This window comes from Ostrinia nubilalis, chromosome Z (genome assembly GCF_963855985.1).
Source record: "Ostrinia nubilalis chromosome Z, ilOstNubi1.1, whole genome shotgun sequence".
In the NCBI taxonomy this organism is placed as follows: Eukaryota; Metazoa; Arthropoda; class Insecta; order Lepidoptera; family Crambidae; genus Ostrinia; species Ostrinia nubilalis.
This window is the reverse complement of record NC_087119.1, coordinates 2,795,933-2,823,899: the sequence shown is the minus strand read 5'-3', so window position 1 is coordinate 2,823,899 and position 27,967 is coordinate 2,795,933. Positions and strand designations below refer to the sequence as shown.

General features: G+C 36.9%; 2 protein-coding genes across 2 annotated transcripts; both read left to right on the top strand.

Annotated features, from left to right (window-relative positions):
* Window positions 1–27,883, top strand: LOC135087011 (uncharacterized). Its single transcript, XM_063981866.1, has 3 exons — window positions 1–208; window positions 10,477–11,942; window positions 26,098–27,883. The coding sequence occupies exons 1-3, from the start codon at window positions 1–3 to the stop codon at window positions 26,164–26,166; spliced, it is 1,743 nt and encodes a 580-aa protein (XP_063837936.1). The 3' UTR covers window positions 26,167–27,883.
* Window positions 11,937–26,108, top strand: LOC135086728 (protein SCAI). The gene is made up of 9 exons (XM_063981505.1): window positions 11,937–12,457; window positions 12,543–12,680; window positions 12,789–13,004; window positions 13,107–13,339; window positions 14,418–14,609; window positions 23,111–23,371; window positions 24,495–24,665; window positions 24,929–25,131; window positions 25,540–26,108. The coding sequence occupies exons 1-9, from the start codon at window positions 12,186–12,188 to the stop codon at window positions 25,594–25,596; spliced, it is 1,743 nt and encodes a 580-aa protein (XP_063837575.1). The 5' UTR covers window positions 11,937–12,185; the 3' UTR covers window positions 25,597–26,108.
* Window positions 27,884–27,967: the final 84 nt, after the last annotated feature.

Below are 27,967 nucleotides of genomic sequence, written 5' to 3'. Positions count from 1 at the left end.
ATGTTGCTTATCGTAGTGGTTGCTGGATATCACGTGATCGTGTTCTTTGCTTATCAGTTCGGTAGATTGATAAAGTTCTTGCTTAGGTGGTACAACAGAAGCAGGTCGGACGCGGGCGCGCTCAACTCGGTCCTGAACTCGAAAAGCCATGTCATGTTTCGCCGGTTCATGAACGAGAAGGATGACATCGAATACGAACTGGACGATGGTATGTTTACGATAGACCGGGGCAAGACAATAGTTACTTTTCTCGTTTTTTTAAATTTTGCTTTAAATATTATTCATTAAAGATCGCAATTCAGAACTTAAGTTAACTGTACAATAAATAATATGTTTTTTTACTCCTTAAGTAATTGTTAATTAATGGTTACTTTTGCTAAAAATAAGAGCTAATTAAAATTAATTTTGTACAAATTACTTCTTATAGTACTTAACTGGTGATATTAAATTCATTTGAGAAGCACCATTAACATTTCAATCATTTTACTATTACAATTTAAGACTTATTGACAAACTACATCAAATACATTTCTAATTGTTGTAAAATGTGCATTAAAAAGCACATAAACAATAAATTAACATATTTATAATCAAATTCACTAGCAAATAGAGTCAAATTTCTCTACCTACATTTAAAACATCTTTTAAGTCTTTGCCCCGGTTCTATTTTATTGTCCATTTTAGATTGCATTTTATCTAATCTTTAAAACTTTTCAAAACTTCTTATAATGACTTTCCGTCCATAAAATATTAATTGCCTATTTTAAAACTACGCGGAACTTGTTATAAGATCGAAGAAAATCTTTGCCATTGATAATGCAACATTAACTCGATTTTATACATTTCATTTTATTCTACCATTTATTATTTTAATAATAACAATAATTCATCTATTATTTTTACATCAAACAGGAAGAAAATCTATTAAGAATTTTGTAGCCTTTTTTCAAGTGTACTTTACCAATAAAATGCCCTTTTAGTCGCGCCGGTATTTAGGAACACTACAAACGGTTTTAGTTACTTGTAAAACAATTGAAATATTACTTCTGAAACAAAGAATTGTTCGTGTTATTTGTATCTCTCCTAAAAACAGAAATTATTAATTGAGGCCATTTTATGAGTGAAACAAAACAAGTCATAGGTTTTTGGGGCATTTATTTGAGTTAAAATAAAGTTTTTGTTAATAATTATACTTACATGAGTACTTATAAGAAATTAGGATCAAACCTCATGCATTCTAAATGGCAACATTGCTAGAGCTTGCGTACCAAAAGAACAACGGATGAAAAAATGCGTTGTGCCGGGTGCCGCCGTGTTTCAGTTTTCCATATAAAGCCGTTACTTAAAGAATCAACAGAATGACGTACGAAAATAATGTGTAATGAAGGATGTCGCAAAAATAGTTGCACTAGCTAAACTCGAAAAGTTATCGAGTTAGGATACAAATAAAATGTTTCAGCTAATAAAATCTATGGAGTCTTAAAATACAAAGTTTTAGGCTACAGTTTACAGGATGTTTGCCATCGTTGTTGTTGATGTTTGTTTCGTCAAGTGTCACTATTTGACGATAATACCGTCGCGGATATTCCGCGTCGAAGCCCCAATGCAAGTTATAATAATTAATCAATCGGAGCAACCCCACAATCCGCGTAGCTAGGGTCCAACGCGCGTCGTTAAATCGACTGCAAATCAAATCAAAATAGACAATTTTGTTGCAAAATCGCTGTTATTACAACATCGTAAGATACCACAATGTATATCTTGATGTGCCGACGGCGTACATTCTTACCCGGGTAAAGAAATTCATCATCATCATCTCAGCCATAGGACGTCCACTGCTGAACATAGGCCTCCCCCAATGCTTTCCATGCTGCCCGGTTAGTAGCGGCCTGCGTCCAGCGCCTTCCTGCTACCTTTATGATGTCGTCGGTCCTCCTTGTGGGTGGACATCCCACGCTGCGTTTTCCGGTACGCGGCCTCCACTCCAGAACCTTGCTGCCCCATCGGCCGTCAGTTCTGCGTACTATGTGCCCTGTCCATTGCCACTTTAGCTTGCTAACCCGTCGGGCTATGTCAGCGACTTAAAAAAAAATATAATTATAATAATACATAGGCGCGACAAGAGCGATGAAGTAAATGGTCCATCTACCTTAATTAGCCTTAGTTCATTTTGATCATCGGTGCTTATTATGTATATTTTACGGAATATAGTTAAGTTAGCATACTTACTTACATTTCGCAATTGATTTGCGGGTGCGAAACGGTTTAATTTTCGTAAAAACATTAATATTAACTAATAATAATTACACCGCAGCTTTAAAAGTACTTATGGCCGTATATTTTTGGTGTTATTGAATTAGTGCAGTTTAGCCAATTTTCCGCTAGAATATCCGATCACATGTAACTCTGTTATCAGAAATGACTGACGCATTTATTTAATTTCATCATCGCCTAGCGATGTGCCGGCGGCAAAATTTCCGCGATAGGTATAACATGTCCGTTCCGTTCAGTTTTTGATTTTATCCTGTCAATAACATCGTCAACAACAGTTTAAATTTGTTACATTTTCCCGTTCCACTACCGGAAACGTTTATAAGCCCATTAAGCAAAGCAAACACTGATTATTTATAGAAAAAACAATCATTTTTCTTAACGGAACATTAAGCACGATTACTTACTTTTAAACACAAATAACATTTACAGCAGTTATAATAATTATTATTATTAATTAAAGGCATTAATTGAACATCTACAACACGAGTATCAAGCAATAGTGTTTCTTACACGGTTATTTAGAAAATTTTCAAGTTTCACGAGCAATTATCCGGCACTAATAACCAATCCGTGTAACTTATCTAAAACATTTATCTTTATCGCAAATATTAACTACGGCAAAAGAAGAGTTAGTTACTAGGAAAAGGAAAAGCAAATATTGTCGGACAATTTCTATGTTTTACGATCAGGGAAATCGCGGTTTGCTTTCCGGAGGAGACCAACGATTCAAAAGGAGCTTTATGTACCTAATTGTTTCCACTCCAATTACGATCGCATCAATATGATTAAGGCCCAGAACAGACGGTGAAACGCAACTGCAACGAAACTGCAACTGCTAGTTACTTTTGAGTTTCATCTAAGTATCTGCCATAGCGTCCGTTGAGAGACCACACATGACGCGACCAGTTTGAAACTTTCAGTTTCAGTTTCATTCATAAGAATCATCAGAAAGTTGCAGTTTCGTTGCAGTTGCGTTTCGCCGTCTGCTCTGGCCCTAAGGCAGCATTGAGATTTAGTTCGAAAAACGTTGTAAAGATTGTTTTGGTCTATGTCTATTGGTTGTGTCTATCACTCGATGGGATAAATAGAGTGGCAATAGTAAATGGGAATTCGCCCGTAAACTAAACGAACTCATTAAAGCCTAGTTCGTACTAAACAAGTAATTTAGTGAAGCGTCAAGTAATTTAGTAGCTAATCGTCTGAACTTCAAACATTTGGTCGAGTAGGTTACTAAATACTTACTCATTTCTATTTTGACGGGTGAGTAGTTCTACGTACCATTGGTTACTCCTCCTATGTTCTTCTGATTAATTTTGTTGCGGGTCCAATGACAGTTTAACATGTTTTTTTGGCGGTCAAGCTGTAGATCCTGGCTAAGTTGCAGCGGTGGGAACGAGAGGTGGTTTTCTGGCCAAATAAGTCCGAACCTGTCGATTTAGTCGAGTTTATTATACAAAGCAAAAGTGCGAAAGGTTTTTTGGTCAGTAGCGAGTAAGTAATTCCAGTAAAAGAGTTCCTCGACAAAAAAACTAACGTGGTGCGAACGAGTTAAGAACGACTCGGGATGAAACGCATAAAAGAACAAAGTGTTAGGTTTAAGCACGAACTCGAGGAGCGATTTGCGTCTGAGTCCGTGGCGGCAGAGGCAAATCTTTTTTCCTACGGCGTTTCTTGCGGTCAATTAGCAGCGGCTACTAAAAATTTCTGCAAACACAGAAAATGGCGATCTTAACTGCAACAGTTCTATCTATAATGTCCAGGGATGTTATGGATATCCGTAACCGTAACCGAAACTTTCGGATATCCGAAATAATATAATATTTTCTTAACCGTAACCATAAACGATTCAAAAGTTTCGGATAGTATCGGATGTAGGCAGACTCAAGCAAGTCCCTACGCTGATTTAATGATTGCATTTTGAAGTTACCTACATGAGTTTTTTCCCATAATATAAAAGCTTTTTTGTGAGACCAAAAGAAGGAAGAATCTCTTCTGCACCCATTCTATTCGTAAGGCATGAACTGTGTTGGACAACTATTGCAATTTGCATTCTATAGCACAGATATTCGTAACCGTAACCGAAACCGGTATAATATTATTCCAATATCCGTAACCATATCCATAACCGAAACTACATATCCATAACATCCCTATAATAATGACCGCTCAAAAAAATAGCAAGACAAGAAAAAAAATGTTATTTGATACTTAATCCAACATCATTAGGTATAATATACGTTAACAATAACGTAAAGGCACCTTTAACGCCCCCGGGCCTGCGGGTGTCTATGGTCGATGGTAATCATTTACCATCAGGTGATCCGTCTGCTCATTTGCCTCCTGTCCCATAAAAAACAGACATCAAATCCACTCAGTATAAAGTCAGTGACAGCGGATATCGCCTCACGACCAGTTATTCTGCCGATGCAGTCGAGTATTCGAGCGTAGCACGCCGAGAGTACACAATCGATCAATTACTGATGATAACTTACTGTTTTACTAATAAATTGGGTCCACTTTTTTATTATATTAATAGTTTCTTTTTATTTCTATATGACTTACTTTATTTACATACTAGCTTTCCACCCGCGACTTCGCTGGCGTGGAATTTTTTTTTTTATATAACCTACGACACTCAGCAATAATGTGGCTTTCTATTGGTGAAAGAATTTTTAAAATCGGTTCAGTAGATCCCGAGATTACCCCTTATAATTTAACAAATATACAAACACGCAAACTTTACCTCTTTATAATATAGATTTTTTTTACACAAGCACAAATTGGGTCCTACCTATTTTCAAACATAGAAATTACGGTTACTCCGATCGTGGTCACTTAATTTTATTTTACAGAACCTTAATGGAATTGTAATTGAATCTATTCTTAACATCGGGTTACGTATTACGAAGTATTAACTACGTCGTTTTTTTGTGTCTGCCCCTCGCTCCCGTGAACGCACACATTTATGCGCCGGTGAAAAAAGGGGATTAAGCCTCGATTTCCATTCCCACATTTTCGGGCTTTACTAACGCCTACAGCTTCCATCTGTGGCATATTACATACATTTAAAATGCACTTTGCATACAGAGGCACAGAGTTAAAATCTCCGACTAGCAGACTTGAAGATAATGTAAGCTGCTAGATTGATAACTTTTATTAATTTATTTACTAGCTTTCCGTTTCAATTTCAGTGTACTTTGATGATATTATACTCTTTTTAAGTTAGGCGGGTTTCATTTAGTCGTTATTTTTTATAATCAACCAAATATCAACTGAATTTCATATTTGTAAGCTATAGGTACTTTAAAAAAAATTAACATAAACGCGTCTGACACATTCTCATAAGTTTGTTCACCTGATGATAAAGCACACACACCGACTTTGCCGACGTACGAGTATGTGTTTCATCGTTAACGTGTTAATTCGAGACAACCATCCTTTAAAATAGTCGGCGACTTGAGTGTACTTAGTGCAAAATCCATAGTTTCTAAGCTATGTAGTTACAGCTTGATAAAGTTCTGTTAACACCTCATCAAGTAATACCAGGCCTGGCTCACTCCGCGCGGTACATCCGATAATTACCTACAGCGAAGCGCCCCGCCGGCGGGTATTATATCAGTCGAGTGTCACGCGCGCGCCCGTCAGGACGCTGGCGTGCGTTGTAGTATGATTATAATTCTATGGTCGAAGTATTATTTAAAAATGGACATAAAGAGAAAGAAATATTGTGCGGCGTTCGGGTGTTTAAATTCGAAAATAAATCTACCGGATTTATCTTTCTTAGGTTAGTATAGGAACCTAACCTTCTATGACTACTGCTCAGAATGCGTTCGTTCGTTTCAGCCAAATGACGTCCACTGCTGGACAAAGGCCTCTCCCAAGGTTTTCCATAATGAATGCGTACTTACCTACATACGTACCTCATTACAAATAAGTAGTTTAAGTAGATTAATTATTTTTTCACTAGACAGCAACCCTAACAGCGTAAGAAGAGTCAGAGGCACGCGATAGAAAGAGACAAAACTTGTCGGTGAATAAAATTGTAGGTACGTAGTGCTGTGCGAGCTGAATTCCACTGTATCGCGTCGTAGCAAGACTCGCATTTATTTAAATCGTCTTGCGGAGTAATCCTTCTGTACCTGTACTATTACTTATTCTGTGGTAGGTAATACTTGTACCTCCTATCAAGTAGGGATGACTAGTTGTTTGATGAAAATGAATAACAATCAATTAGAAATTAAATTATTAATTACAATTTATTTGGTTTTATAATGTTAAAAGTTACTTAATATAATGAATTTGTATTTGAGATTGAGGGGTTGAAGAGTTATTACTTATTATTTGTAAACTTTTTAAATAAAAGTAAGTGGTTACCTACCTTAAAAAATACTGAAATACATAGAATTAAGTCAAATCGACTCGTTTCAACGTTTATAAATGTTTGAGAAATCATGTTTTCTTAGAATACATAATTAGAACGAAACGTTAGGATTCCAATTGAAATTAAACCTAAGACTATCAATCAACACTAAAATCCTTTATCATTAACCATTAAGCCGGCTTTTCACTACGGGATATTGTATACATCTCGATTGTATAAATTGATATCGCTCCATAGTTTTCCATTGAACCTTTCTTACTGAGCTATAATAGGTACAATAGTACATCCTAAACTATAAATATATTTTCGAGCGATAATTTAAAGATATGCCCCGCACACCCTTCAGGCCTCCGCGTCGCCTTCAGTTCACCTGTATTTGAGAACACGCCAAAAATATAGGTAACTAGCGGCCGCCCACGACTTCGTACGCGTGGACCCCGTTTTACCCCCTTAGGGATGATGTTTCGAGTTTTTTTAGGGTTTTCCTGGAAATTATTCGAACTTTTCTCGTCGTAAAAACCATCCTTGGACTTTTACGAACATTTAAAAAAAGAATTGGTAAAATTGTTGTCCAGGCGTTGTAGAGTTATGCGCTTACCAACACATTTTGCGATTCATTTTTATATTATAGAAGATGTGTGAAGGCCAATCGCGGGATATATTATATTAGATACTTATCTCAAGATACATGATATCCCATGGTGAAAAGCCAGCTTTAATTATGCGTAATTAACTAATGACGTGACTAATCAGAACGGCGATACGAGATGGATACGAGCTAGATATAATCTGCCGCCGCCGATAGTCTGATAGTCTGATAGTTCCAAACAATTAGTCCGAGCCGCATTGTCCGCGGATGCGCTGCCGATTATCATTCGACACTAATTACACTATAAAGGCTTCGTGTCACCGGTTCTCAAACCATAGTCTACAGGCCGTTGGGGGTCTGAGCTTTAGATTAATAAAGCCTAGAATCCTAGATGGGTAGTCTTCATACAGTCAAAAGTGAGGCAAAAATGTTAGGTCATTACTGTAAAACTTTGTTAAAAAATTTAAAAATGTATAAATTAGGGCTTTTTTTCGAAATTAAGAGGTTTTTTTTGTCTATATTTAATGTAATAAAATGTTATTATTTGTTATTTTAATTAAAACAAAAAAGTCCCAATTTTCAAGTGGACCATAATGGTCCACTAAAAGTTGCCTCACTTTTTGTGCGCTTACTATCTACGAGTACCTATCTAGGCTTTATAAATCCATGGTCTGAGCAAATATGTGAACAAAAGATTTTAATAGTTCATCACGGCTGTGCGATTTTGCAATAGAAAACCTTTTATAAAGGTAAACAGATATTTCTATTTAACGTACCCTCCCGACGTTTCAACGAGGTTGCACGAGTAATTTTTGCGGGCAGACTGAAGAGATGCGGCATAGAGAACTTTAATAGTACCTTCATTATAGTAATACATTATGTACTTGCACCCTGATTTTAAACGGGTCATTCATTATATTTATTACTTACATGACTCGCTTTTGTTATAATTTAATAAGCATGTTATGAAAGAGATGAACTGAGATCTTCAAAGGTCTAGCAATATTCTTAGGGTCCACCCACATCCATGATTCCTTGAATAAATAAATAAATGATTAGTGTGAAGTTTGAGAACCACTGCATATTACTTATTCAGAAAACCTTTAATATAAACTCGTAGTTTGATTGGCATTCATTAATGACATGAGATTAAGTAAGTAAAACCGTCGGTATAGGTTACACATGAATGCTTTTTTCTATCTAAAGAAAGAAGTAACATCAACTAGCACCTGCTATGCTCGCAAATTCGTACGCGTGAAAATTGGTTGAATAAATATTTCCGGGGATCCGCTGCCAGCCCTGCAGACTCACCGGACTGATCATAGCGACTCGCGACGGCTAAGGGTGTCTTGGCCGCAGCGGGGGGAAATGAGACACAACGACTGACGGTTGATATCCTGCCTACCGCCCGTACAACAATATACAGTTTTGACTCGGAAACCAAGTTATTCCGCGGACGTATGTTCTTCTTCTTCTTCTTCTTCTTCGTCGCTACACTCTTGCCAGAGTGGTCGTGGTCGTCACACCAGGTCCGGTGGCAAGTCTCACAATCCGTTGCCATTCCTCCCGCACTGCAGCCTTTCTTGTGCACTCGTGGAGTGGACCATTGAGTGCGGTTTTGATCTGGTCAGTCCAGCGCATGGGCGACCTGCCGCGCGCTCTTGTGCCCTCAACCTTCCCCTGCACGACAAGTCGTTCAACAGAAGCGATGTCTCCACGTGTTATATGGCCAAAGAAAGTGAGTATACGACTTTGGACGATGGAAGAAAGACGCTGTTTGACATCAAGCTCTTGGATGATCGAGACGTTGGTTCGGAACTCTGTCCAGGTTATGCCAAGCATCCTTCTCCAGCACCACATCTCTAGAGCGTCTATCTTCTTCTTCTCACTTTCTCTCAGAGTCCACGTTTCAGCACCGTAAAGAAATATGGGAAACACTAGTGCCCTGACAAGTTGCATTTTGGTGGCCTTTGTGATGTTTCTGTTTCTCCATATTTTCTTGAGCCGGTCCATGGCGGACCTGTGTGCCTACCATGAGTTTACGTTAGGTGAGCTCGCTAGCGAATACGTCAAAAAATTCTATGAAGATTTTATTTCTTGAAAGTAGCCACTAGGGGCGCTGCACAATATGTCATACATTTAAATGTCATTTTTTTACGCAGTCGCTAGCGAGCACACCTAACGTAAACTCATGGTAGGCACACTGGTAATGTAATGGACGTATGTTATTAGCCACAAAATTAACAACTTTAACAACGGAGCAAATGGAACGTATTATTACGAATGTCGCTAATAGAAACTTTGAGCAGTTTTTTTACGAACTATTCTTATTAAAAACCATTTTATTAGCTTCTACGAGTACTTGCTAAAACACATGGGGCATTTTTATATGTATAACACTAGCTTTCCGCCCGCAGCTAAAAAAGAGCTGTTTTTAGGGTTTTCCCGGAATTTTTTTTTTGTTTTTTTTTCTCGCTGTAAAAACCATCATTGGACTTCAAAGAAAATATTTAAAAAAAGAATTAGTAAAATTGGTCCAGGCGTTGTTGAGCTATGCGCTTACCAACACATTTTGTGATTCATTTTGATATTATAGATATAACATTATTATGTAATTCGTTTCCTTTACAGATTAGTACAATTTTTCCACATTTATTTGAGAGTCAACTGAATTGGTGCAAAGAAGGTACCTACAGTTGCCAGCACGTCAACCTACCCAAAAATTAGTACTGTCGCAATCAATTGTGAACTTAGTTTCTTTAGCATAGAGTTTTATATCAACTTTATTATCTTACCAAGTTCATGTGCTAGCATCTGTTCGGTTACAGTCTTTATGGCTGGAACCCCGTTTTATCGTGTCTCTCTAACCCCAAAGGTTCAATGTTAACACCATTCATGTCTACGTAACGTAATGCAATCAAATTATAAACTTATAATATTATTATGAAAAAAAAAATACTAATGCTTTCTACAATATAGCCTGGTTTACCGTTCGCAATAATTAATAAATGCTTACTAATAACTTTGTACAAAATAACAAAGATATTGATTATCATACAAAAGGAGTTTAATAAAAATTGATATTTCATGCTATGCATTGTAGAGTGATGTCTAATAATTATAAATCTGTCTCAATTTGTCAATAAAGTCAAATTGGAGATGTGATGATTTGAATTACTAATTTTCTTACTTATGTTGTTAACTTATTTACTACTTTCAATTTTGTTTTCAGAACCGGAACTATCGAGTCCGAGTGCGGCGTCAGAAGCTGCTGGACCTTCGGCAAGCCCTCCTCGAGTCTTTGCTCACGGTGACGAGACGTACCTTGATATATCCTCGCCCCCCGCCAGACTATTTACGGTGCTTGGGAAAAAAAGAGGATCGACATACACGTACGTTACTGAAATCAGAAAGGCCAGTGAAAAAGAAAAAGTTGACTCACAAAAGAACCAAAAATATCAGGACGCCAAACACAAAACTGGCGCCCAAACCAGAGCCAACTCTGAAACAAATGCGAAGGGCGATCGAAGATTTAAGGCAGATAAAAAGGGTCCCGTAGAAGCCAAGGTTAAATTTGAGCTCGAGGAAGAGGTTATAAAAGATAAACCAAGTGGCACAAAACGAAGATTGTTGCCGTTAAAAAGTGTTGTAAAGCGTATTAATGATTTGAAAAAAGGCCAAACAAAGGAACCACAAGAAAGTCGTAGGAATCAATATCGATATTGGCGGATACAACAATCTTCTTCCTCTGAGACTCCTCCTATAGTAAAAGGAAAGTTTGGCCCAAACACAAAACGAAAAGGTAAACGAGTTGCGGATTTGAAAACCAGCGAAAGAAATGTTGGTAGTCCAGTTGACGAAGAAATACAGGAATTAATAGAACTTCAAACTCTTTCGCCGCAACCAGTCCTCAGGACTCGCCCTAGCCTACATCGCCAGCAATCTATTTATAAATCACCTACACCAACTGCATTAAGAGCATCATCATCTGCTGATAGTGCCAAAAAAAGTCCTGATTTGAAAAAGTATGAAAATGTTGTAGAAAAACCCCAGAAAGATCCAGATAAAAACAGTGTTTCGCCACAACATAAAAGATCTTTGCTGCATCGCCAATCAACAGCGTCTACCGGTACAGAAATACCGCGAACCTCAACGGATTCATATGTTATTACGACCGAAACTGAAGTTCACTTTTTAAGCGAATCGTCAGATCGTAAACAGACAACAAAAAAAAGTACACAATCGTCATTAGATTCTGTCAAAAGTCTACCTGACGACGGTGTCGATCATCCTGTGCATGAAAGCAGCTTAAGCAAAAGACAATACCATAAAGGAATCACTGACATTATTAATCCACAAATTGGATATGACATATTACAATCAGTCCCAATTTCTTCACAAGAAATAAAACAGACTAATAAAAAAACAAAAGATCGTCCTTCAGTTCACTGGCCAAGAAATGTCGAAGTTCTACAACAAAAGTATGCGGAAATAAAGTTATTTAATGATAATAGCCCGCCACCGTCACCGGCTCCTTCAACACCAGTAAAGCCGAAGAAATATTCATTTTTTGGGCCTTCAACATCTACAAAGCCGAAGAAATACTCTGAACTTTCACCTTCAACAAGCACAAGCAGCAAGTACCAGTCAGCAAGTCAAGCACCAGAAGATCTTCCAGAGAAGACAACAAAATTTCAGGTATATTCAGAATCCAATAAAGAATCAATTTCTTTTGCCCCGCGTTTGGTAGTTATTCGACAGCTTGCGGGTGATAAAGACAAAACATATTACGTAGAAGAACAAACTCCAATTAATAGTCACAGTTTTATAGGAAACAAAGAAACTCAAGTTAATTACAACCCAACAGAATTCGTAACAAACATCTACGAACAATATCATTATTACAAACAAGAAAACAGTCGTCTATTTACAACTGCTAATATGAACCCTCTTGAAGATAACGAAAGGAAAATTATAATTGAATTTTGTCATCTTCTTGAGAAGTCCAAGCAGTTGTTTAATGGACTTCGAGAGTTACCGCAATATGGACACAAGCAGTGGTCTTTGTATTTTGGACGCACTTTTGACATATACACCCGCCTATGGAAGTATCAACAAACTCATCGCACTATCTTGGATACTAAATACGGAATGAAGCGATGGCAAATAGGCGAAATTGCTTCAAAAATTGGCCAACTTTACTACCATTTCTAGTAAGTTCTGATAGTTAAATACTTTAAATTATATTTATTTCAATATTGATGTACTTTTACTATACCTTCTAAACTTATTTTTCAGTTTAAGAACTAGTGAAACTGCTTACTTGAACGAAGCTTTTTCATTCTATTACGCTATTAGAGGAAGATGCTACTACACAAAAGCAAATAAGGAAGATAAATGCGAGTTGATGGTGAAGAAGCTCAGATACTATGCTAGGTGGGCTCTGCGTTTTAATTGATATACTTTGTATTTATCCGGACTGGAAGTGTGAAGATATTTACATGTTTGAGTTGAGATGATAAATGTGATTAATTTTTGTTTTAGATTCATAGTAGTCTGCCTTTTATTAAATAAAATGAAACTAGTTAAGGAGCTAATTAAAGAGCTCGAAAGACAGATCATTGAGTATGGGAATACTTATGACCCAGATGACCAGGTGGAATGGACTGTGGTCGTCGATGAGGTCAAAGCCTTCATTCACGCAGAGCCTATTGTATCGGTTGTCAACACCGATAACCAAACGATGATTCTATCACACAGGTATTAAAGTTAACTGTTTTATAATACATATTTTGTTTCTGAAAATTCTATAGTTTCATCATTAGGATCGAAGAATTGGTATTGAAAGAGGATGCTTTTCAGATTATCACCTATGGTGACGCCTCCAGTGGAAAGATCACCGCAGATGAACCTTTCTCTCCAAGAGATACTGATAGTGGGCAGCAGTTCTCAGCAAGTGAAGTTCTCGGAGCTGACGATGGACATGTTCCGGATGCTGCAGACCTTGGAGAGAGAGCCGTCTGGCGACATTCAGCACATCTTCGACGAGTCTCCACGGCAGAGATTTATGTCGACGCCCAGCGCTCCTTGCCAAGGTCAGTAAATATTAAAACCTGCAGCATTGTAAGTATAGTCAATTAGATTAGATAGTAGGGATTATCATTGGTTGACGTTACAAATTTTATTAAGATTCATAAGACTGAGGTATCTTCATTATTTTATAGAGCTCAACACCTTTAAGACTGCAACGCTGCAAAGCTCTATTGCTAAAGCGAACACAACCGTTGAAGTAGCTTTATAAAACGTTTTCATGATGTCTATGAATAAAAAATTGGACTTATAAATGTTATGAGTCATTAACTGCTCATTAAATTTAAAGTCGTTAAACATAGTTGATGTAAAAGTATAGAATTAAAAACTTAAAGCAGCGAGACTATAAAGAAAGACTTTGTAACATTCATATAAACTTATTGCTTTTAATAATGCTAAAGAATAAAAAAATTTTTTGGCTATGCGAGCAGAATGTTTGAGCCTTTCTAAATGATGAATTAGATATTGTGTGTGCAGTATGTATGAACTTGATTGTGTTTATGAGCGAGTTGCATAATGATGTCTGGATTATTGTGTCTTCCGAAAATGTAATAAGTGGCCTTTCGAATTAATTAAATACGGTATTGAAGAGTATGCCATGCGAAGTATTCACAAATAGACCTACCTTTATAAAGCTTTGCGACGGTTTCATTATAGCAAAATTTTCGACTGTGATTCTTAATCCCGAAAATGGAAATCCCGATTCTCTTTATTCTGAAAAAACGTTATTCCGAATATCGTTAGCCCGAATGCACGGAAGACCGAATGCGCGGAATACCGAATAACTCTAGCCCGAATGCACGCTATCCCGAATCACTGAAGACCGAATCTAAACCTAATATCGCTAGCACGACCTACTTAGTTCTTCAGTTCAGTCTTCGTTAGTCACAGTTATCTAGACTATTAGCATAAATCATAGTACTTCCAAAAAATTTACACACAAGCGAACTTTATTTGTGCTTAGCAATATTATGGAACTACGAGTAGACCGACTATAAAACTACTTTGGAGTGATGCGCCGTCCGGTTCAGGCAAGCATAGAACATAAAAAGAAGTGCCCCAGAAGAGTTGTTATTGCTACAGAAGGAGTGGAACCCGGGCAGAAGGCCTCCAACCCGCACAAGTACCTGCTCTTCAAGCCTTCGCCCTGCCAGATGCTGGTCTACCTATCCAGTGCCTGCAACGATCTGCCTCCCAACGGCGCCTTGCTGCTCTACATATCTGCTGACGGCTTCGTCACGCAGAACAACAAGCATACCGACGAGGGGACGTGGGGTATGTACCTATTATTCTACTATCATCATCTTTTCAACAACAGGACTGCTGAGGCCTTCCCCAATTTTACAGATTCCAGACCCTGCAGCCAACGCCTTTCTGCTACCTCTAATGATAACATGAGGCTTTGACGTGTATTATTTGTGTACAACTAATAATAAAAAAAAAAATAAAAAAAACTAGACGGCCATTCTCAGATGAGCTAGTTTTTGGGTGTCCGGGCTGTTAAATCGTTAAAAATGACAAATTAGAGACATGCATGTATTTTTATATGTTACTTAACAACCAAATCCAGTTGTGCATTAAATCATAGGCCTCTATTTTAAGTATTTGTGACTTAATTAATTTCATGAACCTCTATTCTCTAATTACCGTTACGCGTCCGCACACCGACTTAATGTTAAAACTTGGCTGTAATTTTTATGTCGTATAGATTTGGTTTACTCCATTCAACATTTTAAAGAGTACAAAAGATTGTCTTACGCATAACAAAATATCTATTCAATAGAACCATTCTGTAAATAATTAGAATTAAAAAACTGCTTGTCCGAGCGAAAGTCCTAATTCCCGTGACGTTTTCTGTTTTTGGGCACACAAGCCTAAATAATAATATTTGACACATCATTTACGCGCGCGGCGCGAGCCCTTAGTTAGTTCTAAGACCTGTTAGCAAGTAGACGTCTATTGCGTTGGCGTACCGTCGATGAATTGCGTAAGAGTATAATTACCATATCTTTGGTTTTCAATTTTTCTATTTACCATGTCCTTATTTTTATACTCGATTTTTGAAGGTAGATCCACGTTGTTAATTTAAATAGATTCAGTACTTTGGCCTTCATACGTTATAGTAAGACAGTATTTGCATAAGCTGAAGATTTTGGAAATTTTGAAGAAAAACTATCGTTTTATAATTTCCATGTACTAATTACCGTATATTTATAATCACCGTTGTATGATATTATTACCTACAAATTGCACTCACGATTGAATAAGTATAATGATAAAATATGAAATATACCTAGACTTTCGCATAACAACTGTACGGACTTTTCTTCTAATCTGACAATCAAAATTTAAAAAAACTTTCGTTAGAGTAACCTCGAAATAGATTCGATTTCATGACGAATGTTCAGCTTCAGTTGCTGCATGGTTGTTGGATTTAAGAGTATATTTTAACCCCTAAGGTGACCCCACAAAAAGAAGTTACCTGGAGTGAAATCGGGGCTTTCTGATGGCCAGGAGATGTCACCCCTGCATGAAACATGTCTCGTACCAGATATTTATTTTTACTTTTAGTATAATTGATATTAACATCTTAAATCATTGATTAATTCTAATATAATACCATTAACATCTATCCATAATACCTTTGCCCTAAGAAGATGAGATTTTCCAACAGTGACACTTACCTGGCGTGATCACATTAAGAACAAAAGAGAACAAATCAACAGACAATGGGACTTTTCAAGGCAAGAGTATATAGGCACTTTGTACCATCCTAAACTGCATCCTACCTGCTTTTTTATGCATAGAAAAAAACTTCGTGATTATGCAATGGGTACTGGACAGAAGAAGCTTGGAGAATAAACTATATACAAATGGATCCTAAAACCCATGTAGACATGGCATCGACTTAGCCTCGCAAATGTAGAAATACTTTAACGTTTTCAAAATAAAGTTTTAAAAATCTTGAGCTGTGCACCTAGGTTTACAAAGTCCATTGAAGTGATACCAAACGTCAAAGAGGGTGTGGAAAATCCTGTAAAGCTTACAACCAAAGACTAGTCCTTCTTGCAATCTATTTGCTGCATCCCTTCTAAATTCTAAGAATTCTGCATTTAGGCTCAGGAGAAAGCGAATAGCATCAATCTAAAAACTTATTGTAAAAGAATCGTGTGACAAATCATGGGATATGCTGAGCTGGAACTGTCATTATTACACAGTCATTATTACAAATTCAATTTAATCTGCAAATGGGTGATGGCTAATCGCAGATAGATTAAAAAGAGGAAAAATCACTTAAATCATTAATTAATTTTTCGATATATGCATATCCGAAAAATCAAATTTGTGAGATCTCCTGATCCATTATCTGTACGTTAAATCGTTTGTACCACATTGAAATCAAATAAATGATGATTAAAATTCTGATGAAATGTGACACGTAGCCCCTTCTGGCCGAAACTAAGTGTTCCTGTTATAGCCTCGATTATTGCAGTACACTGAAAATATCTTGATACAATAAATAATAGAAATTAGTGTTTTCCTTTTTTCAAAGAGTTATTCAGTGTACCTACAGCGTTTTTTATGACGCTATATATTTATATACAAATTTATCAATGCAAGATATTGTTTTCTTACTATTTTACGTATTTTTTATAATTACCGTTAGATTAAGTATTAGCCTTATCTAATTACCGTGACCATAAAATTTTTGGGTCTCATTTACGCGAAAACCGCTTGGAATAATTTGACGCCTTAACGATTGTTAAATTCGTACTTTTCATGTGTTTCATATTTAAATGCGTTTATGTCAATTAAGCCAAATTTCAAAAATGATATGGTAATTAGGCTGAGAACGCCTAATCGTGAGAATGGCCGTAGATCACAACGGCTATTTTGGATGGAGCGTCGATGACGTCATACTCAGCAGCTAGATCAATAAAACATGTTCTTTTCACCTAAGTAACACTACAGACATCATTTGAACTTGGAGATCATCGTCAAGTCCTGCCTTTTTCAACATTTCCTTTGGTCTTTTAGGTTTTTCCAGAATAGGGCACTTGGGGGTATCGTAGTACTAGTCGTAGGTACTCGTAGTTTGACTAGTTGCTACATTCACTTTGTAGCCCTTTCGTAGCGCCCGACTACAAATATCGTAGTTCCGCTCGTAGCACCATACCATGTTACGTGGTAGTTTGTAATCGTAGTCAGGGAAAGCAACTTCGTAACAACTTTTAAGTATGTGGTTCTATAATAGGTAAGTACTCGTATATTATTGCTGTCAGCATGCTATTACTAAATGACTAAATTAAAGGCTTTCAACTTTGCAACTTACTCGATTTAGTAAGTACTAATTATCCACCTTAAAAACTTAAATCGATATCCGTTAGTATTTTTGTAGATACGTTTGTAAAAAATATTTTTTTAAAAACTGTCCTCATCTTGGTTTGTCTGGAAAACTGGAGCAAGCTACCTATGTTCAAATGCAGTTCCATTAATTTATTTTTGGTGCATAAAAAATAAATATTTGCGGTAACCTATCTTTTAACTAATTAAAAAATGTTTTTAGTAACATCACATTTTACGAATAAAAACAATCAAATGTAAAATACATATTATTATGACGCCTTAACGTTATATTTGAAAAATTACAATAAACATATTTATAAAAACTAACCAAATATTAGTCTCTAGTAACTTATTGAAGGAAGGTCACTAAGTAAAAGTAGTATTCAAATAGTAATGGGAAGTAATTTATGAGCGCTCAATAAATACGCTGGGGGCGAAAAGTGCACCTGCCGTCTGATCTGACTGCACAGAAATAGACCAATCCGCAGCCATTTTAATTAATATTGATGGCTCTTACTTAATGCTCAGAGAAATGACACACCGGCGGTGCGTCGCCGCAGCGGCGTCGTAGATTTGGGCATTTCTACTGTACGGTGTATTTTTTCTCAATTCGGTGCTAAAATTTATATTTAATTTTTTAAGTAGTTTCAATACAAAAAAATAAATGTTACTCCATTCTGAACGTAAAAATAGCATTGTCACTAAATATTGTGAAGTGGTTTATGAGAAATGTTAAGCATCGAATTGAGAGAGCACCGAATTGAGAAAATGAATCACGGAATTGAGAAATGAATCTCCAAATATTAAAATCGCTCCGCAAACTTAGAATTGATGACATTATGAAGAAATCTTCTTCTTCTTCTTTTCAGCCAAATGACGTCCACTGCTGGACAAAGGCCTCCCCCAAGGTTTTCCACAATGAACGGTCCTGCGCTGCCCGCATCCAGGCTCTTCCCGCGACCTTTACCAGATCGTCGGTCCACCTAGTAGGAGGCCTGCCCACGCTACGTCTTCCAGCCCGTGGTCACCACTCGAGAACTTTCCTGCCCCAACGGCCATCGTCTCTACGAGCTATGTGCCCCGCCCACTGCCACTTGATTTTAGCAATTCTGCTAGCTATGTCGGTTACTTTGGTTCTCCTGCGGATCTCCTATGAAGAAATACCTAATGTATTTCAATAATTAATATAATAAATACTTAAAACGTTTTGATATCTAATTGCTGGTCTATTAGTTAGATGGTTCATTTTAGGTTTATGTGTCTGAAATACCAATGGAATAAAACAAAAATCCTAATCAATATGTTTAATTTTTTAATAAGGAACTATAATAAATTCTTAATTTTTATATATTATTTTAATTTTGTTTAAATAAAACAAATAAATACATAACACATGGTCTCTTTGTTTATTTATTCTTAACCTTAAACATAAAATAAATATTGCAAAACCCAAGAGCTAGATTGACCTGACACTATACCGAAGATAAATTATATCGGACGTCAGTTTGTACACGATTAAAATGGCACTCAAATAGCTGAAATACAACAAGGCACCAGGTGTTACGGCATTATAGCTGAGCTTCGCTGGTACTAAAGGCTCTACAGAAGCAGTTTAATTCCCTCATTCTCGAAGAAAAAACGCCTCCGGCATGGCACAGAAGTGTGGTGATAGCACTCATATAGACTCATCTCACTTGTGAGGCGTGTTTACAAGCTGTTTTCAAGAGTCCTTACGAATCATCTCGCTCGCAGACTCGACGACTTCCAGTCTTCCGAACAAGCTTGTTTCCGAAAAGGCTTTAGTATTATGGTACACACACAGGTACGCTACGGCAGATTATACAGAAGACCAAGGAGTCGCGATATCGGGGATGATATCGGAGTCATGGCCTCCGTAGAGCCTTTCAACAAGTGGGTATCAAAATGAACACGACAAAAATCATGTCAAATGTCCGTGTTGCACCCACTCCTCTGAAGGTTGGAGACTACACTCGAAGTTGTTGACAATTGTGTACACCTGGGACAAGAGTCCAGATAGTTACGTCCAACTTTGAGAAAGAAGTCTATCGCTGAATTCAACTCAGCTAAGCATCGATCGGGAAGCTTCGCTATTACGTCTGAAATACCGTACCGTATCTTAAGACAAAAGTCTTCTACCAGTGTGTGTTGCCAGTGATGGTGTATGGATGTGAAACTTGGTCGCTTACTATGAGCCTAATAAGAATCAGAAATGTGAATATCGGCAAGAGAACCAAAGTGACCGGCATAGCCCGTAAAATTGCATAAATCAAGTAGCAGTGGGCGGGGCACAGAGCTCGTACAGATAATGTCTGTTGGGACTGAAAAGTTGTCGAGTGGAAACCACGGACCAGTGAGCAGGCCCCCACTAGGTAGACCGACGATCTGGTGAAGGTCGAGGGAAGAACCTGGAAGAATTATTTTAATAAGATAGCAATAGCAGTGTATTTTTTTTTAAAGAAACCTCAAAAAAATAGTTTTATTGTCTTCTGTCCAATGACTGGTACGGTCCAATGATTGGTAGTTCACCCTATTATTATGCTCTATTGATTTCATTATTATTTTAAGTTACACAAACAATTTATAGCACAATAAAAGTATCCATTTTCATTTAATATCAATTCGGTGTACGTGTTTTCTCAATTCGATGCCCCATATTCCGCGGAATTGAGATCCACGGAATTGAGGAAAAATCACATTTCATCAAATTACTCGAAAATATTATAAATTACGACGATTTCTACCAAACGTAATGGCAGATATCAGTTAAATACTTAATTAATTCAGCAGTAATCTCATCAAATACTTCATTAACATTATTAATATCGCACACCGGTTTGAGAAATGACCAGTGACCAAACATTCTGAGTGATTTCAAACCTCTGAAAAATGCTCCTCAAAGCGACTGATCCCTCTTTTATACTGCTCGACCACTCGAGTGCAACTGCTAGTTTATGGGAATCAGGCGTGGTTGTTCGTACTATGCGTAGTTAGTGATTTAAGAGCACAAAAGTAAAAATCACGGAATTGAGGCACACACGTCGGACAAAATTTAAATGTGTTACTGTATTAAAACCCAAGGACTTGCAATAAAGAAACTCATTTATATAGCTTTATTAACTATCCCTTGTTCTGTGAATGTGGGTTTCATAATGGGGAAGTTATTATTTCAAAAGTTATGAAGCAAAAACGAGTAAATTCTGGAAACCGGACACTCCATTTTAGGCCAAATTTCGCCCGTTTTTGAACTTTCGGATTTTTTCAAGGCGAGATGTAAAACCTGGCGGTCTTCTAAATATGCTCTCCATCAAGTCAAGAGTCCTATAAATACGTGTGATTTTTTTCAAGTCCGTTCTTCAATTTTAAAGGTACTTTTTTCGCCCCAGTAGGTCGATCGGTCGTCCCCGTAGAAATGCCCATTTACATATTATAAAAAAACGATATTATTATGCCACGCGGGCGTGATACGAGTAGCACCCCATACGGTGCGGCAACGGTGTGACGCCGGAGCGGTGTCGCTGCGTCGTCTAAGCCGGGCCCACCAGACGGGTGTAATGCGTAATGTAATGTAGCGTGTAATGTAAGGAAATAGTATGTGCAGCACTTTACATATTATGCTCGTAATGCCGTCCATTACAAGTGTGTTAAGTGATTTCGTGTTACATTACACGTAATCTTACATTACACATTACACCTGTCTGAACCCGGCTTTGCATAGAAATACGAATATTCGTAACGGGAACACGAGCGGTTCAACGCGCAATATGGCGAAATCATTGCGGTGCGGTGCGGCGCCGCAACGTAAACGGCCTCTTATTCGGTAGTCAGCCCCCTTTAATCGGTCATGACAGACTGTGATATGCTTAGAGTTAAGCTGGAGAATAGCTAATGGCTTGCGGCTAGTGAATAATTAACAATTAATGAGTGGCTCGTGAGATCCTAATTAGTAATTAGCGCGCCGATCGTAATCCACCAAAGCCGTGAATAAGAGCCAATTTCGCCATTGAAAATTAACGTGGTTAGTATGGTATAAATTTAGTTTACGCGTTAACAAGGTCTTTGTGGTTTAGCTACATGTGTTTCACAAAACTTTTCAACATTCAGCTCATTTATGAAGTTCGAGTTTAACCCTAACAACGTAGAGCTTCCTAACACACAGTTCTAATGTGAATAATTGCATCGCCTCTAATTAGGTAGTCTGAAACTCGGTAACTGCCTTGTCAGCAGATCTTTATTGGTGACTAGTAACCTCCCCACTTAAATGTGTGGAAGTCTCGGACGAACATGTTCAAATCTAAACATGAAACTCAATTTACAAGTGCTTCAAACTGAATACGTAATTCAGTTCCACTGGCCTCCGTGCATGTGCCCGTATATTGAGATGCATTCATTCGAGCAATATTATTTTAAATCGCTCGTTGCATCCGTCGCGTTCACTGACGCGTTAACATTGGAATGTAAAATAAATCTTAAAATTCCTCCGTTCGGCTGCATTTTTATTCGTCAATGCGTTTTACTTCTCACAAGACTGTATCACATTTATTTGTTTTCAACGGAAGTTTCCAGGACACTGATTGCATTCAGTTTTCTGTATAAGCTAAGCTTTTGTTCCTATTCTACAAAATAGAATGTAATAACGTTTGAGTGGGCAACGAACATGCAAGTGTATTGTCTTCTGCCTTCCTTTTATGTTTAGAAATTTGAAGTACACTCTGGAATCTTATAAAGTTGCAATAACGGCGCGGGCGTACTATAAACATCTTCTTAGTCAGGTTTACTGTTGACTGAACATTTTCCAAGCATCTATCCTTTTATTCGAAGTGTAGTTACAATAAGTACGCCTGGATCCCGTTTTACCCACTTAGGGGTTGAATTTTGCAAAATCCCGTCTTAGTGAGCACCTACGTTCTTAAAGAAATCCACATGCAAAAGAGACTCCTGGCACTTGTAGTTTCTAAGATTTCGTGATGAGTGACTTTTCGCTTTTATAGATATAATATATAGATTGAAAACCAAACCACAACCTCAATTAATGCCTGTGCCGGACGGTTCATTAAAGTTGCTGCACCTTTGAGTGCAACTTGCCGGTCATTCTCAATGGGAGTAATGGGACTCAATCGAGGGGAATTCTGTAGGTATTGGGAAGTGGACGCCAATTTGTGGGCTAAAACTATATGATCTATGTATTGAATTTTTAAATGGTTGTATTTAGCTAGAACACATCGTAACAACACTAGCACGAGTAAGAACAATGGCTGGAAAAGAAAAAGGTTGTGTGTTCTAGACCTTAATAAGGCAATCTATATCATAAGCTAATAAAGGTCAACTTTAATTAGTTTAATTACCGATTAACTATTATTAATCGGAGCAAAACTTTACCCAGTCTGAATGATCTTCTCTCTTATTTATAGGTTACGACTTAGGTGGTCTGATCACGACCTCCAAGAACGACATCTTCAGAGAATGCAGCAAGGACCCCAAGGCGTCTACCTCCACCAAGTTCAAGGAGCTCCAGTGCTTCTACCCTGGAGACCTATACCCGTACACCAGGCGGCCGCTCTTCGTCGTCGTCGACTCCGACAACTCCTACGCCTTCCAGAACATGCCAAGGCACTTCGGCCAGCCCCTGGTAATACTGATGTCACCACTGGACCTGCCGCCTTCCTTCCACGGTAAGCTAGAAACGATTTGACGGTGTGCTTTTGGTGTTGACACTGTCGTCTTCCATTTGTGGTCTATCGATGTCTATTTATAGAACATGGAGCTTTACTACCGCCTTTTTTAAATGTCTTTGAATGTAATATAAGTCAAGATTTAATGCCATCTGTTTAAAATGCCCTTTCGAGCATTTGAGTGTTCTATTTATTTGCATATTTTCAAAATTTCATCTCTTTATAAATTAACGAACTTTGCAAGATTGTGATAATGAAACTACTTGCTTAATGTTAACTCTTATAATATTTTAAAATTTAACCTTTGTATAAATATCAAGTGACCATTACCATGGTCAATGTACCCCGGTTCCCATTCCGGGAGCTAAAGCTATAAGCTGTTAAATTATCTCAAGTCTATGATTAGTGGTAAAGAAATTACCAAATAGTAGTGTCCCAATAACTAAGCTATGACTTTAGACAAATTCTAATTTGCACAAGACTTTCCTATCCAGCAGCTTTTACTTCACGTGTGACTTATTTTCACGGTTGCACCTCTTTCTTCAAGGTATGTAACCATTATTTGTTTTATAAACAAACATTAAAACTTAACACTGTACTATACATACCTACATTCTATCTTTCTCTCCAATCATCATAATCTGGCCAAATCTACTAATTGACAATAATTGAGTAATTTTTTAGTTAAATTAACATACAAGCTTTAGTGTTCAGCTTCGATTCAATAAATTCATTAATTCTTACTATTGAAAGGCCTTAACACAGTCATAATCTCTAACTTCACATAATATTACTTCAACACATAGTATAGTTATAACATTATTTCATCGACATAAAATAAAACTACCTATACAGTTTTACAATACTGGTGTTATTTTAGAATCATCATCACTTCTTTTTGTGATGATTTAAAACACCTAGTACACAAAAAGAAGACAATCTGTAACACCAAATACTTCACCATCACCATAAACCTAGTGTTGTCTTTTCATCATTAAACTTTCATGTGTTGTGCTCTATCATCATAACCTTAACGCTTTACAAAGCAAAGCTTTAATCGCTGTTTTGTTATCTTTCCGAGAATCCTCAAATGCTGATCAAAACCTTCATCCATCACTTCCAGACCCTCGGAGGCAAGGCAGTCTCTTCACTCTCTTCCTGCACTCACCACTGGAAGGTCTCTGCTACTGCTGCGACCTGAGCAGCGTCACCGTAGCTCTCTGGGATAGAGCCCAGATGCTTCTGGACACCTTCATGGCAGAAGCTTCTAGCATACTCGTCAGGAGTAGAATCGGTAAGTTTGTGACCATAACCATCATTGCAACTGCTCGAAGGACTGGTGATTTCAGAAGCTGTGGTCTTCATAAGCACTACCTTCGAGGCGTTGAGCGTAACTTAATGTGGTTGCAGACCTGGAGCTATTTCAGCTTTGCTCGCATAGCTGACATTGTATTCCATAGTTGTGACAAATTGCAAACTATACAAACGCTCTTTGTCTGCAACCGGCATTAGTCGGCTTGATTTTTTTCCACTTCTTTAAAATTTTATCCTTTCCAGACCCAACATTCCTCTCGTTCATTGGCGATGACTTCTTGCGCCTGCTACTCCTACGATTCGTGTTCTGCGAAGCCGTGCTGCGCATGCACCGGCTGTTCCGAGGCCGGACCCATCGGCCTCGGTGCTCTCCTCCCATGCCCGAAGATCTGTTTGACCATCCAACACTAGTCCATATTATCTTGGACATCGCTAACGTATTACAGGTAAGCCTTTGAAGTTTAACTGATTCAATAACAAAATTATTAAAAAGAACAAGTGAAAAAAAGACACGGATCATTTTAATAAGTGCTAAATCAAATCTAGCTATATCATCGCCTCTTTTGAGCAAATTCGCTAGAAATTATTTTGAGCTACAGTAAATAGTGCAGGCGCTGTGTGATCTTATGCTAGGAATATGTGATTTTGCGTAACGAAAAACTTTTAATACTATTTTAAACATGCTCGAAATATTCATTTTCCTAACCTAATACTTAACTTTTGTAATAAAAATGTATAAAGTAGCTTAGCAGACATTCTGGTGTCTCATAAATGCTCTTTGGAATTTTTACAACTTTCAGCCAGTTTTTCGAACCAATTGCAGTTTTCTTATGCAAATTTTTCTTTTTTTTCAGATCCGAAATCACATTCAGGATCCGTCAGCGACGACCGCTGTAGCTGGTCCCAATTAAAACTCTTCCTCTAAATGCCGTCGGTGTCAAATGTCAAATGTCATGACGAAGGCACAAAGTGGAACATTTAGTGTCAAATGCCGTCAGTGTCAAATGCCAAATGTCCTGACGAAGGCACAAAGTGGAACATTTAGTGACAAATGCCGTCAGTGTCAAATGCCAAATGTCCTGACGAAGGCACAAAGTGGAACATTTAGTGACAAATGCCGTCAGTGTCAAATGCCAAATGTCCTGACGAAGGCACAAAGTGGAACATTTAGTGACAAATGCCGTCAGTGTCAAATGCCAAATGACCTGACGAAGAGAAAGTGGTAGTGAAGCAATTAGTGTCCAAACAAATTGCGCGAAAACAAAAACTAAAATTCTTCTATAAACCAAAAACATTAAATACACCAAAACACAATTAAATACATAAAAACACTAAAAATATTATATTGCGGAAAACTGTGTACTTTTCAAGAAGTGACAAAAACACTTACTAATATTTGTTTTGTTTTATAGGTTAAAAAAGTCGCAACAAGCATTCGAATCAAAATTGAACAAGGAAACGGAAAAGTTGCCCATGTGTAAAATAATAACACAAGGAAGTGGCAAGGAAAACTGGAAACAATGGAAGACTCAAGACGTGAAAAAGACACTTAGTGCTTAAAATTTTTAGCGGGTGTCTGAAAAAGTTGTAGGTATTCAATACGAAAGAAGAAGATAGAAATTCAAGACACGTGCTAAAAATTTTGATTAAATTTATAACTTAGGTACTACGAACAAAACGAACGAACTTGCACAAAACTAGTTTTAATTAAAAGTGTATGGGACTTCAAAGGGATTGAACCCTTGTAAATGAACTTCAAAATTTCAGTGTACTTACTGTGAATTTACAGGTGTTTTTGATGACTTTAAAGTGATATCATAAAGGATTATTCTAAGTGTTAGGACACATTGATCTCTGTATTTTATTGTATAATACACATTTTTTTCAACAAATGTGATTCCTACTTAAACGTGTAGATGCAACTTTATCTAAATATGGTAACCTTGTATATTATGGTATGTAACATGTATGATATTGTTATTGTTATGATGATTCTAAATGACTTATAAACCTTAAAATGTTGATCTCAAGTCTTTGTACAGTCAGCACTTCAAACTAGTAGCCAGTACTCTTATAGGTCAAAAGAAAAAAACTTTCAAGCGATTAGGATGGTTAGAGAGTTATGTTTACTTTCGTGATTTTAAAAAAAATAGGATTGTCATATAAGATGTCGTTTTCAAATGTATAAATCTTGTAATATTTATATGTATAGTTTTAACTGTTCACCTAATTGAAAAGAAAAAGTAGATGCATATAAACTGTTTTCATAAATACGGGTTTCTAAAATGGTATTTGTACATTGATATCAATGTCACGTTTCTTTAAAATATCATAATAATTAATACAGCTGGATAGTGATTATAAATATTGACCATGAATGTCAGCAACGCTATCTCTCTTTCCTAAGCAACTAAAGCAAATAGTTAAATTAACGTATAAAAAAAATTAAGTAATATATTTTCTTAACTGAAGTGATAAATGTAAAAGTGTAAATAAATTTTCTCAAAGAATATATCTTCCAAATATTTATATATTTTAAAGATGTAATATACTTTTAGATAGCTAATACCAAAACATGGGTGTTTATGTTCAGTAATGAGTAATAACATTCGGTTTGAATTCAAACATAATTGGGTAATGATGTTCGAAATACCTAAATTATGTAATTCCATAAAAGATGATCTCATTTTTATTGATAAATATACTTTTTGCCGAACTAAAATTGAAAGAATCATTTAGTTTAAATACAACTGTTGCTCAACTTTAATGCTTTTAATGTTTAATAATATTTATATGATATTGAATCATCAAACTAAGTATATTGTTTCGAAAAAAACTGGACAACATGTAGAATTGTTCAAATAGCGCTTATGCTATATACTTACTCGTACCTACCTGTATGTAAATAAACTTTTTTTTAATTCACTGAAAAAAATTACGGAATTGGACTCCATCAGCTCACTAATTGAGTCGAGGAATCAAATTATTATTTTATTACTCGTATACAGAGTGAGTAAATTTCGAAGAGTACCTATGTGAGAATGTGATATTTAAAATGTATTTCTAGTAGTTGTAATAAATAAGCCACATAGTTGTTTACTTGCATTTACAGCTCTGACTTGAACATTGGGAAAGAATCTTCTTATATTAAAGTATCCCAAATTAAAAGAACTTCATAATTTACATGTTAAACTTGTTACATAACGATGGCTCCTACGTATAAGGGCGAAACTGCCGCTTACGCCTTTTTCCAATTATTTAAGCAATGATTTCACTTTGCTC

What these genes read in the sequence shown, in the direction of transcription:
- LOC135087011 (XM_063981866.1), top strand. Translation starts at nt 1, where the DNA reads ATGTTGCTTATCGTAGTGGTTGCTGGATATCACGTGATCGTGTTCTTT. An exon ending in CGAATACGAACTGGACGATG is followed by an intron (nt 209 to 10,476) that starts GTATGTTTACGA and finishes TTTTGTTTTCAG; the next exon opens with AACCGGAACTATCGAGTCCG. An exon ending in AGAAGACAACAAAATTTCAG is followed by an intron (nt 11,943 to 26,097) that starts GTATATTCAGAA and finishes TTTGTTTTATAG; the next exon opens with GTTAAAAAAGTCGCAACAAG.
- LOC135086728 (XM_063981505.1), top strand. Translation starts at nt 12,186, where the DNA reads ATGAACCCTCTTGAAGATAACGAAAGGAAAATTATAATTGAATTTTGT. An exon ending in ACTCGTCAGGAGTAGAATCG is followed by an intron (nt 24,666 to 24,928) that starts GTAAGTTTGTGA and finishes TATCCTTTCCAG; the next exon opens with ACCCAACATTCCTCTCGTTC. An exon ending in ACATCGCTAACGTATTACAG is followed by an intron (nt 25,132 to 25,539) that starts GTAAGCCTTTGA and finishes CTTTTTTTTCAG; the next exon opens with ATCCGAAATCACATTCAGGA.